At 25.0% G+C, this 561-nt stretch overlaps 1 protein-coding gene across 5 annotated transcripts in view; it reads right to left on the bottom strand.

Moving 5' to 3' along the window:
- Nucleotides 1–561, bottom strand: part of LOC108693448 (A-kinase anchor protein 9-like) — a 15,678-nt gene that overhangs the window by 8,597 nt on the left and 6,520 nt on the right. For 4 of the 5 annotated variants that reach the window (XM_018202392.1, XM_018202395.1, XM_018202394.1 and 1 more), the window contains exon 11: nt 396–523. The exons of the other annotated variant lie outside the window; for it this stretch is intronic. In XM_018202392.1, coding sequence (XP_018057881.1) covers nt 396–523 — 128 coding nt within the window. The remainder of the gene's footprint in view (nt 1–395; nt 524–561) is intronic. 5 annotated transcript variants of the gene reach the window in all.

The raw sequence follows: 561 nt of genomic DNA, 5'->3' as shown, positions 1-561 counted from the left end.
TATATATATATATATATACACATATGTACATATAATAACACACAACATAATAATTCTTTCTTTTGATACTTTTTGATACTACTTATCAAAAGAAATATTAAAATATCAAAATAATAAACATATACGAATAATATTAACAAATTGTACTACATTGTATAAAATAATGTGCTATAACAAATAAATATGATAGTGTTAATTGTTGATACGGTAAAATACGTATAAATATTGTAAACACGAAGCTTATAGATATACAGAAATGTGTAGATTTAATGAATTACAAAGACAAGTTTTCAATACACCGCAATGTTCATCACCGTACTGTCATACCAAGATCGAATAATTAGAAATCATGCAACAATGCACTTTCAATGAAAATAATAAATAAACGATTTTACCTGTTGTTGTAAATCTTCCCTCTCTTTCCTAGCGTCATCTATTAATTTATCATTTTGCCTGCATAACTCTTCTATTAATTGCAATAAATAAGATATGTCACCACCACCGTTAGATAATACATGTCTAGCTGTAATTTCAATTTAAAAAAAAAAGTCAATCATATAG

The sequence above is a fragment of the Atta colombica genome, unplaced genomic scaffold (assembly GCF_001594045.1).
Source record: "Atta colombica isolate Treedump-2 unplaced genomic scaffold, Acol1.0 scaffold9, whole genome shotgun sequence".
In the NCBI taxonomy this organism is placed as follows: Eukaryota; Metazoa; Arthropoda; class Insecta; order Hymenoptera; family Formicidae; genus Atta; species Atta colombica.
The sequence above is the reverse complement of the archived record's forward strand: the minus strand, read 5'-3'. Positions and strand labels throughout refer to the sequence as shown.